At 41.8% G+C, this 18,033-nt stretch overlaps 1 protein-coding gene across 1 annotated transcript in view; it reads right to left on the reverse strand.

Moving 5' to 3' along the window:
• nbas (NBAS subunit of NRZ tethering complex) overlaps window positions 1-18,033 on the reverse strand; it is a 173,039-nt gene that overhangs the window by 86,423 nt on the left and 68,583 nt on the right. The window contains exons 34-41 of the mRNA XM_078275300.1: window positions 17,586-17,699; window positions 13,402-13,559; window positions 11,639-11,722; window positions 9,624-9,800; window positions 8,870-8,983; window positions 7,617-7,740; window positions 1,515-1,591; window positions 381-518 (exon numbers count right to left, since the gene is read on the reverse strand). Of these exons, the coding sequence (XP_078131426.1) occupies window positions 381-518; window positions 1,515-1,591; window positions 7,617-7,740; window positions 8,870-8,983; window positions 9,624-9,800; window positions 11,639-11,722; window positions 13,402-13,559; window positions 17,586-17,699 (986 nt within the window). The remainder of the gene's footprint in view (window positions 1-380; window positions 519-1,514; window positions 1,592-7,616; window positions 7,741-8,869; window positions 8,984-9,623; window positions 9,801-11,638; window positions 11,723-13,401; window positions 13,560-17,585; window positions 17,700-18,033) is intronic.

Below are 18,033 nucleotides of genomic sequence, written 5' to 3' on the forward strand. Positions count from 1 at the left end.
GACACGCTCATTTATACTTTTACAGAGCTGGACATGACTGCTTGTTCCATAATAACTTAACACAGCTCAAACTATTATCTTAATATCCTCCTTACTGATAATACCCAGCTATGTCTCTCCTCTCATGTTTGGCAGTCAGCACTTATTTGAAATTCACGTTAAAACAATGCATCTTTTCATCCTTTAGAAACTCTTTTGTCATTACCTGATGTTGAGAGAGTAGTTAAAGCCTTTGTTTCATATAACATGTATTGTTGTATTTCTCTCGTCTTCACTTGGAGGAGCACTGAAACTTACACCTCCCACCTCAGCATAGTGTACGACCCAAAACCTCCAATTCATGCAACCACCCACACACATAATTGGTGTTCCATGCTAACCTGGTAGAGAGTGTGGTTCTTGTCCTTGAAGCAAGGTATGAGGAGGGAGTAGATCTGCAGGGAGTAGTAGTAGGCAGCCAGCTGGAGCGACAAGGCAGAGTGACACTGCTTCTCAAAACACCTGTTGGCATCTAGTACCTGGATGGAAAGATATGCAAATGCAAATATACTCCACTTCCTTGATTCTAATACTTAACCCGTTCAATTAAAAATACCGCACAGTTCAGTTCATAATGTCCAAAAATAAGCAGTTCAGTAGACCAAACCCTGTGTTTCACTGTGTCAAACTCAGTCAGTTTGTCGTAACGTCAGTCTTATGCGAGTGGCATTAACAAGCTCTTGAAGTAATAGCTATGTAATATCCACTCCAGCAGTTTAGAATTACACTGAATATGGTGCAAGTGTTTGAGACTCATGAGGGATCTCAGTTCCGCCACTTGAACACAATCTACTGCAGTAGGTTTCTTTTTCTTATATTTCATTTTCTTAGCTAACACAATACATTGACTGCTCCTCTGACAGCTGGGACAACATATTGCATTGTAGGAATGCTTATAGTATGTGTAAAGGTTTTTTTTTAGATAATTTTTAGGCCTTTATTTGACAGGACAGCTTAAGAAATGAAAGGGGAGAGAGAGGGGGAATGACATGCAGCAAAGGGCCGCAGGTCGGAGTTGAACCTGGGCCCGCTGCGTCGAGGAGTAAACCTCTATATATGGGTGCCCACTCTACCAACTGAAATATCCAGGCGCCCAGTATGTGTAAATGTTGATTGACTTGAGGGAGACATGAAACTATGTGAGATATAAAGTGTCCTGTATTGTATGACGATCGATCTGAGACCGTCACAATATCATGCTTTTAATGAAACTGCTACTGTTATAAGTCATTCAGCAACACTACTCCAGTGCCTTTTAAGTGTGACTTTGATTTGACAGACTGACGATGCAAACTGTCTAACACAATAGCTCATCTAAAAAAGTTAAGGGATCAGTAGAGAATATGGATTCACTCAGCCATTTGCCAGAACGGCTGAGGGAAATACAATCACACATTACCAGAACCTGTTTGTATGTGTGTCTAAAAGTTTGTGTGAGTGTGTGTGTGTGAGTGTGTACAACTGTGTCCACCTACCTGAGGAAGGGCCAGTAAGTAGGACAGAGCCAGCATCATGTCCCTAGGAAATGCATCGTTGGCCAGCTGCAGCAAAACTGGAAAAGGATGGAAGGATGGAGAGAGAGAGAGAGAGAGAGAGAGAGAGAGAGAGAGAGAGAGAGAGAGAGAGAGAGAGCGAGAGTAAAGAAAATAATTTAACTAAAGCACTGAGGATTAACATCCAACCTTCCCCTCTTAGACGAGTTTCATCCATCCCACGTTTGCTGAATACAGACGACAGTGCCTGTCAGAATACACCTCTCTGTGGGCCAGACATAAGAGAGGGACGGTAAAAATAGAGGGATATGAGAAGAAAAGTGGGAGACAAAGTCAAGAAGCGTCATTAAAAAAAAACGGACTTCTTGGATTCTGACCATCTTCTTGCTGGGCTTATGCGTTCATGTCTGTGTGCGTCTGTTTGCATACGCTATGTACAAATGTCTGTGGTTGTGTGTGCATGTCTGCGCGTGTATGTGCGCGTATGGTGTATTGCACAGGAATTATTCATTATTCAAAGAGTAAGTACATGCCCACTTCTAATAAGTGCTCTCCAGATGAGTCCAAACTTTATATAAGTGCACTTTAAAGTTGAATCCCCTGAATGTCAAATTAGCTTATGCATATTGACGGCATTGACAGGCAGAGGAGGTTGATTATAAGTATCCCCAATTATCTTTGTTTAACTGGTTTTGGCTTGTCTGTTTGAAACACTAATCTGGCCGAGCAGGTCATGTTGAATGTAGTCTATATCAACGACGTTTCATTCACAGGATTGTTCCGGTGCCGCTGGAGGGTCTGCCGGATGTCCCTCATTTCCGGCCTGACGTCCCTCGTCTCACACTTTCTTTGTGTTGGCATTCTAAACTCCGGTCAATTCGGGAAACATCCTCCGAGCTAGAACCGACAATCAAATTATATTTATCTTTTTTTTTTTTTTGGAGTAAAATTGTCATCACACACTCGACAGCCATTCTAATTCCAGAGCACGCCTCCCAATGTGCACGTTTCACCAAAATTCCTTCTCGAGTCTATTTTGCAGAGGCACCGTACCTGCATCTGGCACTTAGCGCCGCCCAAGAAGATTGTGAATGGTTTGAAAAAAAACCATTGTTTCTCTCCTATTCCGGAATGTTGTGTATGTACTTTCTGCCACTAGGGGTCCATTTCAGAAAGCAGGTTTAGTGAAAACTCTGAGTTTGTTAACCCTGAGATGAGGGAAACTCTGGGTTTTCCGTTTCAGAAAGGGAGGTTAATCAAACCTGAGAGAGAGGGGCAACTCCAGCCCATTTCAGAAAGAGAGGTAACTTAACCTCAGAGTCAGTTACTATGGTAACTGAGCCTGTGAACCTAACCTGGTCGGGAGCAGGTTTTCTTCAAGAGACCTCGAGTTTGTCTCAGTCTCCTCCCTCTGACACAGCCCTCTTTCATTTCCTCATTCATTCATTCAGTCTGTATCAGGCGCATTTTAGCGCAGTTTGTTATCGGTATGAATAAAAAAAACAGTGTCTGGTTTATTAACCATGTTAGGCAGACTATAAAACGTTTTTGTTACAAACATGACATTTACTTGAGTAGACGATCCGTTGATGAAGAAGCTGTATTACTTCGCAGGGAATTAAACATACGTCAGAAGATGATATTGAGGCTCCGACTATAGATGTATTTTCATTTCCATAACTACCTATTTGAGCGATATCGTTTTTCTTCTATCAGTCATGTAGCCTACATAACCTTATTCGTCCTCATATCACTAACGTCACCTATCGTGGACATGCGTTACATTCCAGCACATTCTTTGTGTAACATTATGTTTTTTGCAAACGGCAGTTTTCTTTACAACACTGGTGATGCGGCGCATATTAGTAAAGCCACTGTAGCGCCATCAGAAGAATATGACTCGCTCTGAAACGTGTTTTAAACGATTAGAGTTCCCTGAAAACAAACCAGTAAGAGACATTAAAAATAAATAAATGATTGTAAATCATAATTCTGTTAATGATGGTGCTGCAACCTCAGAATGGGTTTAGTAGTCGTTTACTTTTTTCGCCCGCAGGATTGCACCTAAATTAAATTATAGGTGCAGCCTACTACCATTCCAGTTTTCACCAGTAATATTATAGGTTACCTGTGATTAAATCTGAAATTAATACATTATATTAGAGCTTACGCATTGACTCATGCGGCAATTTTCTCCCACAGCAATTCTCGCTATTTTACAGCAGCCGTTGTGTTGCTTTTTTTTTTTTTTTAACTAAATACATGTTCAAACTCGCTGTTTGTGCGCATGAGTATTTCCGCCGACCCGTTTGTTTGTGGTTGTTACCATGGTGAATCGTAGTATCATGGCTCCATTCATGCTGCCTTTTTATTGTGGTGGTGCATGCGCTTAACTCTGAGTGAACCTACTCCGAGTAGATTGAACCAACTCAAATCAGCTGTTCTGGAACCAAAAACTCTGAGTTTCCATCTCAGGGTAAATCAACTCAGAGTTCAGGGTTAGACTCAGAGTTTGTTAAACCTCCTTCCTGAAACGGACCCGAGGAGTCTCTCAATCAAAACAATAACAAAGGATGAACTTTGGTGATGCTGTAAAGTAGCGTGGGATCATGGGAGTTGTTGTCTTCATTGTTAAACAACCAACATTGCCAATTAAAATCTATCTGACGTGAATCCGGCAGAAATAATGTTCACGGACGAGTTAATGTATTTAAGTTGTATTCACGTTATGTTAGTCACATTTATTTACGTTATGTCATGTCATTCTAATGAAATAGCCGCAGTTTTTCCCACAGAATCACATTCTATTTGCGGTGGTAGCTGACCGTCGGGGGGGACATGGACCTTCAGTTAGCAACACAAATTCAGCCGAGGTCTGATCCCAGAACGCCCCGACTCCCCGCCGGACCAGCAAACATTCTGTTGCTGGTTAGACCCAGGAGGCTGGGGTTTGCGCTGGCTGAATTGGAGTTGTTACTGTACAGCGGCTAACTGGAGGTCTGTCTCCGGAGCTGTTGCTCTCCTCCTGGTAAAGTTTTCTAGTGCCGGGGAGGTGAGGCAGAGGGACCGCGGGGTGTCAACAATTTACGTCACTACTGGATTGTTACAAACTGACATGCAATTAATGAAACAAAATTTTGCTGTGTGGCAGACAAAATGCTGTATTACGGTTACTACTGTAAGTGTAATTCTGTGACATTGCATGATTTAAAATGACTCTTACATTTCATCTCACCTAAAATTTAGAGCAACTAAGGATATGATGCCATTGACAGGTGACCAAATGTAATGTACTTTTACCTTGAAATTAAACATTTATCTAGGTTTGAACACTGTTGGAAACCTTTGGTATAATGTAAGTTCACAGCATTTAATATCATCGTTTTAAGAGATTTCAATGCAGAAATGTTACATATTATACTTAAAACTGTCGAGTACAAACAAAAAATAATACAAAATGTGTGCCAATGGACACAAATCAAACTAAAACTTTGGAATGCTACAGCCAATTACGCAACCTCACAAAGAAAACAAAAACTGTTCTAACAATGTTTAATTCGGGCATTGATTTGTGGGACAATGGTATGGATCGACCTAAAACAAGGTTGAACAATCAAGCATTTTTTAGTATGCATACTAATTTTAGCACACTTGATTTTGACATTTGTCCAATGTTTTTTCCATTTTTTTAGTTAGTAATATGGAATTGTGACATTTTTTCGGTGTCCCTAGGGCTGATGGGATTTGGAGTCTAGACGGAGCTTTGGGCAGAGGGATGGCCTTTTATCCCCCCCCCCCCCCCCCCAATGAGCTACACCTCAAAATGAGCTGATTACACGCCTCTCTAAAGCTACTGATACCATCGGGACAGGAATTACCAGAGGGGTAAACACACACACACACAGAATAGATAACCCTGACTTAAAACCATACAGTACTTCTGCTTGTGAGGGAGAGAGTGATAAAGAGACACCACGTAGAGGAGTGTGGGTGTGTGAGACTGTGTATGTTTGTGCATGCGTGTGCCTCCAAACATACATACACACTCCTGCTCCTGTGTCAGCTAAATCGGTTGTTGGATAGTGAGACAGTGACTTATTACTATTTCACCTGTGAAGGCAATGTGAAAAACAACTGATTATGACCTGGTCAACTTGCGGCCAATGGCAGCACTTCATGCTGTTTGTGTTTTTGTGTGTGTGTGTGTGTGTGTGTGTGTGTGTGTGTGTGTGTGTGTGTGTGTCTCTGTTTCCCCTCACACCAAGTGCCCGTTTCAGCACCTTACTCAGCTCAATCCCATTGAGTTACTTTCCACTTGTGTCATCATTAATTACCTCCACCTTATCTGGGCCAGGTGAAAAATCAATATATTTATTTTCTTAAAGGCCATCTCTTAGTTTGTTTTTTGAGGACAGCCGGCGTGGCGGGCCGATACGCGAGTCATTAATCGAAGGGTTGTTATCGGACGTTGATGCCGTTCAGACCGGCTTTTCTCTTTCCCGACACGTCGCACTCGGTGGCAGCTCCGAATGGAAGGTGACTTTTAAGAAGAGAGATATTCATTTGAAAGACAACAGCAGCGAGAAAGAGAGAGAGGATTTGGTAGAATGTGTGTGTGTGTGTGTGTGTGTGTGTGAGAGAGAGAGAGAGAGAGATGTGTGTATGCATATCGACGCATTAGCAATCCATGGTCAAAGTGTGCGTCTCACATTCCTCAGTGTCCCTGTATTAGTATTCACACACACATACATTTTCTCTTTATTTTTGTAGTGGCATTGATTTTGGCGAGCAGCTGTGATCCATCACGCAGCATGGCCTTGATGTTTTGACTTGATGCAATCTCTCTGGTATCGCTGTGGTGACGCGTCATTATTTACTGTTGCCGTGGGATGCGTGGGAATACATTAATTAATCAATGTGAGGCTATTCTTCCCATGTTGTCCCCTAGTCCACCACATATGGGCTCCCTGGCTAGACGGATGAGGAGACAGGCGGAAGGGAGGGGAGCGAACCACACTGCGCTTTCTGCAAACACCACAGCTTCACTGAGACAGGGCACTACGAAACAGCTCAAGTTACACAACACTCACTCGATCTATCTTTAACACTTAGAAAGCACTTTCCAAGTGCTTTTTTTTTTTTTAGAATTTGTGAATTAAAAAAGAAAAAGAAAAGCATTTCTAAATTCAGGAAAAGCTCATTAGCCGACGTGCGAGAGTTTGCTAAGTCAATGTAACAATGGGTCACAAAATATTCCAACTGCACAACAAAAGCTTGTGAAATTAAGATAGATATTTAGGCCCTGATTAGCCCAAAGGTTGCACTAAACTTACACTACATGTTTTGATTAGTCTTCCTACACAACCAAAATGTACAACTTCTTCGCTCACACTGTATGGATCAATCAACCTGCCACAACGCTGGCAGTCACACTGAACTTAGAAATGGAAGCCTTGATTGGTTTTGCACATTGACAATTTCAAGAAAGTTCATGACCCACCTCTGATTGGCTAGTACTCGTTGCCTTCGTTGGTTAGGTTAAGGCAAGAATATCAGGGTAAGCCGATCAGAGGGAGAGCAGGTCATGCCTTTGCCCGTCCCTCCTGACCATCCGTTCTAGCATCAACCTTGTGCAATTCTACTATGTAGAGAAAGCATGAAGAAAAATGAAAAATATGGAGCTGCAGATGGCTGGTAGATGCAGAAAATATGGTCTGTCTGTTCTGCAGCAAAGTTCAATTTTATTTCTATCACAGCACTGTCTCAGTGGCAACAACACGTAAAGCACTACGATGTTATTTAAAACAATCTCACTACAGTCTATAACAGATTTTCTGACTTTCTGGCGTGGGAATTCGGACCGTGGAACATCTCAAGCTGTGTTAGAGCCGACTTAAAGTGACCGATCTGGCAGAAATTCTACCTGATTCTAAAAGTAGTCTGGGGCTACCAATATGGAATTAAAATATACAGTATGTGGTATCATTAATATTTATATCTACACTTTATCTAGACAAGTACCTGTGGGTGTCACTGTGGGTGTGTGGGTGTAACTATGTGTCATTTGTGTTTCTGAATGCTTACCCTCCGTAGCAGGAAACAGGGTTTTTCCTTCAGTTTTGGCCTCAGCCATTTTGCTGGTCCTCAGCAAAACCTCAGCAAAGTTTTCCTGAGGCATGTCTTTGTAGGACGAGTACACATCTAGACTCTGAGAGCGAGAACAGAGAAGAGAGAGTGATGAATGACTACCTAATACTAGTCATTGTTCCGAGGGAATCCCAACACTTAGAAGAGCAGATCAGAAAATGACACACAGAGATGTGATTAAGGTGACTGTGATTAAGGATATGACAGATGGAGTAAACAAATGAACTTCAGAGCTAAATAAAGCCTTTTAAGACAGAGCCTACTGATTCATTTATAGGATTCTGTCTGAGAAGTGAACAATGAGTTCTGAGATCTCGCAATCCCCAGAGCTGTCGCTTCAACACGCAATGTTTCCTGTCTATCTTTGCCGCTCTCACTCTATCCATCTTTCTGTCTTGTTGCATTTGTCTCTCAATCAGCCTCTCCTCCCTCCCTCCCCACTTCCGTCATTGGAACAGTTAAGGTAAGAACCAATCCCATTGATCAGGCGGCTCATAGACAGATGGACGTGGGGAGCCATTATTGGTAGATGGATGATGGAAGATAGATGAACGCTGGGGATGGAGCGAAGGAAGGGATTTGGAGAGGCCTATTAAAATGTCATGAGAAGAGATGTATCGGCCTTCTCTGTTTCCCCTTGCATCCACTCTTTTAGCTATCCACATGATTTGTGTCTGGGATTATAAAGCCCAGGGCAACCATTTTCTAGGCATAAAGGTCAAACTACTCCTTTTCTTACTTTTGTCTTTTCTACTTCCATAACTCCTTCTGTCGACATCCTTTGCTTTTGAAGTTTTATGGTATTCATATCTGCCCCTCCATCTAATACATATAGTACTTCTTCTGTTAGTGTTATATTTTCGACCACATGTCCAATTTTGTTCGCTGTTATTGTACCATCACTCTTTAGTTTATCCTTCTTTCCCTGAAAAGCACTGTTAGCACTTCCGAAAATGCTTTTGGCATTAAAACTACTTAGTCTGAAATCAATATTAATTTTGAAGGAATTTCTAAGTCATAGGAGAAAATAAATCTAATTAAACGCCTTAAATCATAAACCTACTCTGGCATTTTTTTTAGTAATTTAATATGGTGACATGAGGTAAAAACAGGAGGAAAAAAAGGACAACAGGGATTTAAATGGAAGAAAAATAATGAGCTACAAGACACACGAGTCCTCAGCCACTCACCAGTTCTACACAGGGATCATCAATGAGTTCCTGATAAAAAGGGCTGCAGCCTTGACGCTGCAGGTTGGAGTTCTCACACGCCCCATCCTGACTAGTGGCTCCTGCACCGTGACCCTAAGGATCCATCAAAACATCATTAAACTTTCACAACATGCCCACAGCACTGTCATCTCTCTCTGTCCCAAAGCTCACATCCTCTCGGTTTTTCTCTTGCCTAAGAAACTTGCGACCATGAACTGCCCTCCCAAAACGCTGCTGGGACCAGGACGCCATTAATCCCCACCCCGTCGACCGCCGAGGCAGTCCAGCCGCCAGCAACCGCCAGATTATGAAATATTCAATAGGCGGGACAATTAATTATGCAAGAGATGAGCTTTTGATTGGTTGTTTTTTGGATGAGGCCTATAAAGTCTGTGTGCAAGAGCGTGTGAGATATGGCGGCAGGGGCTGACATGTAACTGTGCCTTTTCTCACACACACACACACACACACACACACACACACACACACACGGTGAAACACACATGCTGTGTCACTCAGGAACCAGTAGAGTTAAAAAAAAAACATGCATAAAGCAAATCATTGCTCTGTTATTGTTGGCTGCTTGATCATGCCTTTTACAGCACACTACTGTCAATTCAACACATAAAAACCACACACACAACAGAAGTTAGTTTGTTAGTTAATTCATTAGGCCCTTTATTGCCCCTGATATAGAAAACCAGATCACATAAATGAACCAAAGTGTTCTTACTTGCAGCGGCCGAAGGTAGTTGAGTGATTCCTTCCACCAGCGGTGGTCGCTGACTGCGGTCAGTACAGCCTTGGTGGTCAATCCTGTAGTGGTCAGCACCTCCATGGTCTTAGCTGTAGTCCTGTGCAGCAGGTCCCCCGCTGCCCCCACAGGAGAGCCTACAGAGGGAGCGCAGGCCTGGGGCCAAGCGGATGACAGAGGTAAAAGGATGGATAAAAAACATGACGGCCACGTTATTCTAGTGTGTCACTCTCGTATCTTTGTGGTAGTAGAAGCTCTATTACTTGAAAACATCCCGCATTAGTACAGAATCCTCTGAATCCTTTTCCTTACAAATGAAAAAGCAGGGCTTCTCTGATCGCTACATCTGTAATGTTATATTTGACCAAAGGACAAATTTGGAGCTGTGGACCCTTGAGAATCAGTGTGGCATTAGACATGGTTGTGTTCTGTTTTTTTTTTTTATTAGGTACTTGAGAGGAGCACTTTAATGAGCATAGGGCTCTTTGTGTTGTTTGTGTTCTGCGTAAGGGAATTACAATATGCACCATTTAGGCAGCACAGAGCCCAGCAAGCCCTGCCAGAGAGACATACAATTAATAGTTGTACAAAAAATGTGTCAAAAAGTCACACAGTAAGCACTAGGTTGTGTAGTGCTACGTTAGTGTGGAGCAGATTCATAACACAATTTTTTTTAAACCCTATTGAAGAAGATTACACTATTGAATCAAATATTTTCATTAAGTTAATAATTCCTTTACACAAACATAATTGCTTGTTTCTTAAAGCAAAAGCATTTGGGGAAATATGCTTATTTGCTCTCTGGCGAAGAGCTAAATGAAATAGATGTGTCTAACTGCATGTCAATCATTGCTCATACACACGCATTCATTCTCCCTTGAGGGGGGAGGGGCTTAGGAGAACGTTTTGGGCTTTAGCGGAAAGGGGCGAGGGAATGAGAAGTTGTCGAAGTTCAATGTTTTTGGCTAAGTCCTGGATCTTCACAATCCTACCTACAGCACCTTTAAGTGTAAAACACGTAATTTTACCGTTTTATGGGGGGTTATGTGCCCTGTTTTAAACTTCTGCTGGTTGACTGGGAATGGCTTCCAGTCTAGAAATAGTCTGGCACATAACCCCCATTAAACGGCAATTTGTTTAATTGGGTTTTTGTACAGATTAAAGAAACAAAATATAATGTTTTAACTAGTGAGCTTTAGAAGTGCTGGTAGGTGGTTGTGTTAGCTCTGGACAGAGCCAATCAGCTTCCAGCTGTAGCTTCATGTTTGACAGTCAGACATGAGAGTGGTATCAATCTTCTCATCTAACTAAGTTTTCATTATCATTAAAATCAACAAAATGTAACAAAGGAATGGTGCATTGTACTGTGAATTACATTCTTGGGGTATTTTTGAAAGGGTGCCAACAGTTTTCATGGTATGTTGGTTGCTGCACAATTGAAAAGGATTTTAAAACCAAATTTAGAGGGCCAGTGGGCCGGGGCCAAATCGTTTAGTGCCTTTCATCAATACTTTATTTGGCAGGGGATTGAGGGTCAGGGAATGAAAAGAACCCAAACACACATACACTCAAGATGTTTGAAAAATGCACCCACCGACACACACACACACACACACATCTAGGGCTTAAATATACACAAGTGAGGAGTAGGGACATCAATACAACACTAAAATGACAACAGACAGTTTCAAATGAGCAGCCATCCACACACAAAGGGGATGCAATGCAAGTCATGAAACATTAACAGCCACTCAAGGCATCATAAAGCTGGCGGTGCTGAAGGAGAAGAGAAGGGGAGGCATAAATAAACCAAGCGAGCGGAGCAACCTTAACACTAGATTTACACCTCATCAAATATGGAGCAATAGGAAAACACACAAACCAAACAAAAGCAGAGAGACACACCCGCACAGGGATAGCAGAAGAGACTACAACTCAGACAAAGAGCAAGCACATTAACATGCAGGAAAAACATACAGAAAACACACGCAAACCTTTATAGAGTCTGTCTCGTCGGCCTCTCGTCCACTCTCAGTAATAACAGGCTCCATTTGATAGTTAACTACCTGGTACAAAACCTAAAGGGAAAAAATAGAGAGGAAGAAGGAAAACAAAAGTTGAGACTTCTATGATACTATTATACAACCTGCTATTTGAGCAGAGCAATCTCACTGGCTACGTGGATCAATTGAAATGTTGTTATTTGGTATGATTGAAAGGCAAATAGCACAATGGTGAAAAAAAGAAAGACATTTTCACTGTTATCCTTAAAAGAGAAAAGAAACTAAAATGACCAACTCGCGGTGTTTGTCCGCCAACCAGTCAAGTTGAGGATTATGTCCATTTCTGTGCAGACTTTGAAGGAATTTAATAAAAGGTATTAAGTGTATTTTTTGGATCTTCAGCCAAGCAGCACAGAAGATCTATATAATCACCACAGTTTCAAGATTAGTATGTGACCAATTCAGTATCTGACCAAATGTCCCCCTTCTGTTCCTGACTTATGGCGTTGAAAAATAGCCAGAAATGCGGGTTTTTTGCAGAACATTATGATGTCACAGTGAAGTTGACCTCTGACCCTTCCTTTTGGATATAAAATGTCATCACTTAGTCATTTTATCCTATTAGATATTTGTGTGAAATGTTGTCAAAATTTGTGTAGAAATTCTTGAGTTATGGCCAAAATCCAATCAGTTCCTCCATAAGTCCAAGTGGATGTTTGTGCCAAATTTGAAGAAATTTCCACATGGCGTTATGGAGATATCGCGTTCACAAGAAAGGAACGGACGTGAGGTCATAGCGACCATTGACCACCAAAATGTAATCAGTTCATCCTTGAGCCAAATTTTAAGAAATTCCTTCTAGAGTTTCCTGAGATGTAGCGCTCACAAGAATGGGACGGACAACCCAAAAACATAATAAAAAGAAAAAGTGACCAGAATTGAACTTATTTGAAATGAAACAAAGTGCTGTTCAGATAGGACAGGATATGATATGATGCATTAACTACGTTGGATTTTGATTGTTTGTTGTGGGCTAGACTAAGAGCGTAGTATTCATACTACAATTTGACTAATAAGCAATTAGTGTTAATAATTATGGTTCCACTGCTGACTGGGTCTCTCAAATTACATGTTATGGTCGTTTGTATATTTAGCTGATTATTTTGCATAACATTCTTCCAATTTTAAGATAATGAAAAAATACTGGCATCGGCTCTAGTAGTAAAAAGATAAATAATACATATACTGCGAACTGGCTAATAAAAACGGGTCAGGGGTAAGGCTAACCAAACTTTAACCTGCCCTGATCATCCACTCTTTGGGGAGTTTAATCTGCTGCCCTCAGGTCGCTGTTTTAAGCTACCTATGTTAAGAACTAGACGTGCCAGGGATTCTTTTATTCCTGTGGCTATTAGGAACCTGAATTCACTTGATTGACATCTCTTGAAAATGTTATATAGTATGTGATTATTTATTTATTTATTCCTGTCCATGTTCATTATAACAGATGTACCTGTGTACTGTCCAATTGGATTCTGTCATTGGTTTTGGGGGAAGGAGTGTCTCCATTGATGTGTTCATGTGTGTCCTGTGTTGTGTTTACAATGTTGTTGGCATCTGGTGGTGCTGTTTCTATGTATGTGTTTTTAGACATCCTGCTGCACACTAAATTTCCTTTTCTAAGGATAAATAAAGTGGAACTTGAACTTAAAAAGCCATATTGATCATAATCATAACAAGAGATAAAGAGTGACCTGGGTTTGCAGGTCACTGGAGGCAGCCAGGAGGCCGTGAATGTTGTCAGGGGGACAGTGGGTGAGAGAGAAGGCTAAAAGCTCCTGCCGGGCCTCCAGGTTGCCATAGCCCTCACACTGACCGAGCAGACTGCACACGTCCCACGCTGGACTGTAACCTGGAAGCAAACAAGAAGGGGGAGGTAAGGCAGAGTAAGAGAGGAAAGGAGAAAAAAAAGGACGGTGTTTTTAGTGCAGGAGATAACAGCAACCTGCGATAAACGAATCGATACAAATATTACCCAGCAATGAGAGATGAAGCAAAATATAAGATCAAACTGTCAAATGTAAACACACAAATTGACTCTGTTCACACAAACATATCACCAAATATAGGTGAGCAGAAGTGGTTTTCGTTTTCTATCTCTCTCTATGTCTTTCTATCACTGCTAATCTACTCTGAATTAGATAGAAGACCGAGGCATAAAAACACACAAGGTAAAGCCCACACACACATGCTGCATGAAATCTAAGAATTTGCAGATGTGGAGGATATAATGTTGAGATATTGATGAAACAATAAAGTCTAACCTTCCAAGTCCTTAGGGTATTAATATACATTTAAGTCTAAAACATGCTTCTCCCCGAAGAAGAAAATATTGCATCGTAATAACTGTGCCACATTTGTTCCAGCTTCATCACAGTCAAAAAGCAACACGGCAGCCTGACTTAATTCTTGGAGATTCAATTATTCCCACTGTGTTCGCAGACAAAGAACACCGGTGCTTATCTGATTACACCTTCTCTTTCTCCCAGACACCTTTTTCTCATCCACGCTGTCTCCCGTTACTCAGCACTGTGGGAAGACTCAGGGAAATTGTATTCACTTTAATTTTTATGTGGCGTAACACGAAGCGGGATCAGACAAAATATCAACTTTGCAGTGACCACTTTGAATCCCTTCAGGGAAACTCTGAGGAGTTGGCAGTCTAGATTGGAAGATTATTGTGAAATTGTTGTCCTAATTATTGTTTTTGTGCATAACAGACACAAAGTCACTCAACCTCCATTTTAGGCCATCCAAGGAAGGATGTAAGAAACCCAAAGCGAGGAATTCTTAAGCGTTAACCATTGTGTTCTTAACCATTACAGGCACCAACCTAAAGAAACCCCAAAGAGCTCAAACATAAAACAAGAAATACTGCCGTGACATAATCATCATCTTTAGCGTGACACTCGCTGAATCCTGTTACAGACTGTTACAGTGTTCACAGACATTTTCAACACCTCACTGGAGACATGCCACGTGCCAGCCTGCTTCAAGACCTCAACCATAATCCCTGTTCCCAAAAAGCCAAGGACCACAGGACTTAAAGACTTCTGTGGTTATGAAGTCCTTTGAGCGCCTTGTGCTTTCTCACCTCAAAGCCATCAATGACCCCCTCCTGGACCCCCAATAGGTCTGTAGATGATGCAGTCAATTTGGCCCTCCACTACATTCTCTGGCACCTGGACTCCACAGGAACCTACACCAGGATCCTGTTTGTGAACTTCAGCTCTGCCTTCAACACCATCATCCCGGCTCTGCTTCAGGAGAAGCTCTCCCAGCTTGGTGTGCCTGACTCCACCTGCAGGTGGATCACTGACTTCCTGTCTGACAGGAAGTAGCATGTGAAGCTGGGGAAACACGTGTCCGACTCACAGACCATCAGTACCGGATCCCCCCAGGGCTGTGTTCTTTATACTCTGCTCTACTCCTTGTACACAAACAGTTGCACCTCCAGTCTGTCAAGCTTCTGAAGTTTGCGGACGACACCTCCCTCATTGGACTCATCTCCGATGGAGACAAGTCCGCCTACAGGTGGGAGGCTGACCACCTGCTGACCTGGTGCAACCAAAACAACCTTGAGCTCAACGCTCTAAAGACAGGGGAGATGGTTGTGGACTTCAGGAAGAACCCAGCCCCACCTGCCCCCATCACCCTCTGTGGCTCCACAATTGACACTGTGGAGTCATTCCCCTTCCTGGGAACTACCATCTCCCAGGACCTCAAGTGGGAGCTGAACATCAGCTCCCTCATCAAGAAAGCACCAGAAAGGATGTACTTCCTGCGGCAGCTGAAGAAATTCAACCTGCCAAAGACAATGATGGTGCACTTCTACACAGCCATTATTGAGTCAATCCTCACATCCTCCAGCACCATCTGATATGCTGCTGCCACTGCCAAGGACAAGGGCAGACTGCAGCGTGTCATTCGGTCTGCAGAAAAGGCGATTTGCTGCAATCTGCCGCCGCTCCAGGACTCTGAAGCATGCTGGAAAGATTGTGGCTGACCCCTCCCACCCCAGCCACAAATTCTTTGAGCCACTCCCCACTGGCAGGAGGCTGAGGTCCATCATCTGATGGACCTCAACCACACGCCACATAAACAGTTTTTTCCCCTCCGCCACTAGACTCTCTCCACACCCCACCTCTGGCTCCTCATGCCACTGTACCTACTCTGCTGTAGCGTTCCTTTTTACAACTGTTATTATTTATTTACATTTATTTTATCGTTATTAATACATACTGTGTGTATATGTTTATACTTATATTGTTTATATTCTTTTTATCCTTCTTATATTTGAGAATGTGTGACATGCACCAACAACGCCATGACAAATTCCTTGTATGTGCAAGAACATACTTGGCAATAAAGCCCTTTCTAATTCTGATTCTGATTATCGGAAAAAAAACAGAGAAACATCTGCCCTTTTATTAATTGTACGGCCCTAATAGTCTGCGGTGTAGTGTACTCGTAGCATATTAATATCTATGGCGTAGTGTACGGTGCAGTTTTGCGGGCTGCCATTATTTTAAATCTGGGATGAGTGGGGTTTGTGGCGGGTTTGTGCAGGATGTCCAGTGATACTCACTAACCAATCAGAGGTCTGCAGTTTTTTAACTCCACCTTCTAGTATTGTCTCAGCTCGCTTGGAACTTACACCAAGGTGATACCAAAAAAAAAAAAACGTACCAGGTACTATCTACAACTTTTGCCAATAGAAAACCAAAAAAGAGTGAGTCAAGTTGAGTAGAGCCATTCCATGCAGTGGAAATGCGGCATTAGACTGGAATGGGAATTTGTTTAAAACTTAAAAACTGTTTGCTCTGTTTGACTCGATGGTAAAGCTCCGTTTAGCAGTATCACCACTTTTCCAAGACGTCAACACAAACAAGTGAATAAAATGTTATCCAACCAGCAGTCTACAGCCAATAATAGATACTAGATTTGCACATAGATGCCACCTTATACCAGCAGCTACATAATATAGCTGCTAAACTGGGGTATCTTATATAAGGGTGATACGTTCATGTGGATTCAAAATCTGTGTGTATTCCTTTCTAGTAAGATATTCAGGTTTGTAAATACAAATACAATGCCTTTAAGACCTAATCTGGCATTTATTTTCAATCGAAGCCTCTACCTGTCGTTTGACGGACCAATCAAAAGGGGGGGATAAAAAGGTGAGAAATGTCAGGGAAACAAACAGGAAATACTCAAGACAATGAGCTCTGAATACAATACAATACTAAATAATAACTGGGAATTTAATACGTACAAGCAAAATATGTTCAGAAAATCAAGCAATGACGTGATGCTATACTGTATCTTGATGCTATACTGTATCTTGATTATTAAATACCAGTGTAACCTAAATCTGACTGTGGACAGTATGTGAGTGGATGATAGTCTATGATTTGTCAGTCAGGAACTCCAGCAGGGCTCTGCAGCATTTCCTTGGCATAAAAAAAAAAAAAAAAAAAAAAAGAACCCTTCACTTTTGATTGACACGGTCCCTTCTATGAGCCAAGATCGTGAAACTGCTGCTACTTCATCGTTCACAAGAAGAGCTAACCAAAGGTTGGCAAAGAGAAGAACGGGAAAGAAAGAAAAAAATAATCACTTTTATGACAGTGACTATGGTGGAGCTCTGTCGCCAGAATGTTAAAAATCCAAATGAATTTGGCAAATAATTAATGTTTTTGGGGGAAGCTTTGCCATCATCATGTAATGATATTTGAAATATATATATATATATAATATAATGAAGGAAAATGCAGACAGGCAGGAGGGAAGTTCACATTAGATTTTTAACAGGCTTCAGTGCACTCTAATAGTTCTGTCAACTACCTGCCTGTGTACTGTGCCACATGTTACATACCTGCAGCCATGAGGTCCTGACAGTGGATGTAGGAGGCCTTGAAGTCCAGACACTGGAGAGCCTGCTCTGCCAGCAGGGTCAGCACTTGGCCTTTCCGCACGTCCTTGTCATTGCCTAGATACAAACAGACAGATATCCATTTAAGCTGACATGAACACACAAATACTATTTTTTTTTAATCTTGAGAAATGTCAACATGTCAAAGCTAACACACTAAAGACCAAATCTCATAATCCTGCATATGACGTACAACATCACGTACAAGCTGGTTTAACTCATCCTAGGTACTGCCCTTCTTTGTATTGTACTTATTTATTTATTTTGTCCCTCTCTCTTTTCTCTTCTTTCTTAATTTGCATTCTATCTTTCTTGCATTCTTTTTTTATTAAAGGGGTGGTTCCGAATTTTGGACATAGGACCTCATTTCCAAGTTAGCCAGTGTGTTATT

This window comes from Sander vitreus, chromosome 18 (assembly GCF_031162955.1).
Source record: "Sander vitreus isolate 19-12246 chromosome 18, sanVit1, whole genome shotgun sequence".
NCBI lineage: Eukaryota > Metazoa > Chordata > Actinopteri > Perciformes > Percidae > Sander > Sander vitreus.